General features: G+C 51.4%; 1 protein-coding gene across 6 annotated transcripts in view; it reads right to left on the bottom strand.

Annotated features, from left to right (window-relative positions):
- LOC106805349 (F-BAR domain only protein 1-like) overlaps window positions 1-2,405 on the bottom strand; it is a 33,158-nt gene that overhangs the window by 12,197 nt on the left and 18,556 nt on the right. For 5 of the 6 annotated variants that reach the window (XM_014806902.1, XM_014806903.1, XM_014806906.1 and 2 more), the window contains 2 exons: window positions 2,081-2,256; window positions 140-225 (listed from right to left, as the gene is read on the bottom strand). In XM_014806902.1, coding sequence (XP_014662388.1) covers window positions 140-225; window positions 2,081-2,256 — 262 coding nt within the window. The remainder of the gene's footprint in view (window positions 1-139; window positions 226-2,080; window positions 2,257-2,405) is intronic. The other variant, XM_014806904.1, reaches the window with a different exon arrangement.

Genomic DNA, 2,405 nt, shown 5'->3' with positions numbered 1-2,405 from the left:
TGTGTGTGTGTGTGTGTGTGTGTGTGTGTGTGTGTGTGTGTGTGTGTGTGTGTGTGTGTGTGTGTGTGTGTGTGTGTGTGTGTGTGTGTGTGTGTGTGTGTGTGTGTGTGTGTGTGTGTGTGTGTGTGTGTGTGTTCACCTGAATGGGTCCGATAAAGACTGAGACCGCTTCATCGTTGCTTCAACAATCATGACTTTCTTTCTCTCATGCGGAGAAGCAACGGTCTGAAATTGTATCGACGACGAAACAACCATGACTTTCTCGTCTGGCACAGTAAGCTACTCCTGCATTTATTCAGTTCATGCGTTGTAAAATTCGTTCGCTCATAAACAAAACATGTACATTTGTAAATGTCATCCAGCTCTCTCTCAGTATGTAAACAGTTCTTATCATAACGTTGATCTTACAGCATTGACAATTTGTGAGTTGAATCCACTGTGGCTTATTGCCAGGAAAGATCGAAGAAGAATGAAAATGTAAACGAGTGATATCACGACATCTACCCGTCTAATGAAAGAGAATCAACAAACACCCACAGACGCACACATGCACCCATGGACAAACACACACAGACGCACACATGCACCCATGGACAAACACACACAGACGCACACATGCACCCATGGACAAACACACACAGACGTCAAGCACAGCCACCCATGCAAAACATCACATATGACCACCGCACAATGCCCAGCCCATGACAAATCACCCACGACGCACCTGAACACCTGACCCCATGACAAACACACTACATGACGCATCACATCGCACCTCATGACCAACCACATCCACAGATACGCACACATTGCAACCCAAGGACACCAACACAACACAGACGCCCACATGCACCCATGACGACAACACACCACAACGCACACATCCACCCATTGACCAACACACACAGACCGCTACACATGCACCCATGGACAAACACACACAGACGCACACAATGCACCCATTGGAACAAACACACCACAGAACGCACACATGCACCCATATGACAAACACACAGCGACCACCTGCACCCATAGGACAAGACCACCACGCAGACGCACACACATTTCACCATGACAACACACCACAGACGCCACACCATGCCCGTCATTGACATAACACACACAGAGCGCAACCACATGCCATCCCATGGACCACAACCACACCACAGACCTCACACTCGCACCCATGACCAACAACACAGACGCCAACAATGCACTCCATCGAGACAAACACAGCACAGACGCGCTCCACACATTCACCCATCGGACACAACACACACAGACGGCACACGATCACCCATGACAACACACCAACCACACATGCACCCATAGGACAAACAACACACAACGCACATCATGCACTCCAATGACAACACACACGACCACCATCATCACCTACAATGGACATAACACACACAGACGCACCCATGCACCGCTATTGCGACTAACCACACACACGACCGCACACATCACGCCCATGATCAAAACATCACCACCGACCACACAATTCACCCATCGGACAAAACACACACCCCAGACGCAACATTCATCCCAATGGACAAACACACACAACGCACATCCCCATGCATTCCCACCCAATGACAACCACACGTGTTCACTAGACCATGCACATGCACTCCATGACAAAACACCCACACAGACCACCCATGCCCCCATGGACAACCACACCACAACGCACAACATGCACCCATGACCAAACACAACACAGACGCACACTCATTCACCCCATCGACACAACACACACAGACCGCATCACATCACCCATGACAAACACCACACAGACGCACACATGCCATCGTCCATGAACAAACACACACAACGTCACACATGCACTCTTCATGGTATCAAACACCACACAAGACCTACACAACACACCTACCCACACACGCTCACGCACACACCACTCCATGCATCACATGCACGGTTCTGACGCACAGCAACCACACGGCCACGCACCGCCAACGCACCCCCCTTCCCACACACACACACACACACACACACACACCTACACACACACGCACGCTCGCACGCACCCACCGTACCACACACCTACACGTACCACGGGGGAGAGTGACATGCGTTCGACGGTGGCTCGTAGCTCGTCGACGGACGCCGCGATCGGGTGGCTGTGTCCCAGCGGCCGGATGTTCACCGTGAACTTCTTCTGCTCGTCGTCGTCGCTGTCGCTGTCCGACGTGCCCGAGCTGTCGTAGGGCACGCGCCGCTCACGTGAAGGTGCCACGCGTGGGGTCAAGGTCGCAACATGTGATGGTAAGGTCGCGGCGCGGCGATTAAGCCCAAAAAAATTTGAGGATTTGGAAGTGGAGAATACTAGAAAAATAATGTTTTAATTAAAGGGGGGCTTCCTTTTTCCCCCCATCAAG

This window comes from Priapulus caudatus, unplaced genomic scaffold (assembly GCF_000485595.1).
Source record: "Priapulus caudatus unplaced genomic scaffold, Priapulus_caudatus-5.0.1 Scaffold110, whole genome shotgun sequence".
NCBI classification, from domain to species: domain Eukaryota; kingdom Metazoa; phylum Priapulida; class Priapulimorpha; order Priapulimorphida; family Priapulidae; genus Priapulus; species Priapulus caudatus.
This window is presented reverse-complemented; position numbering and strand designations above follow the sequence as displayed.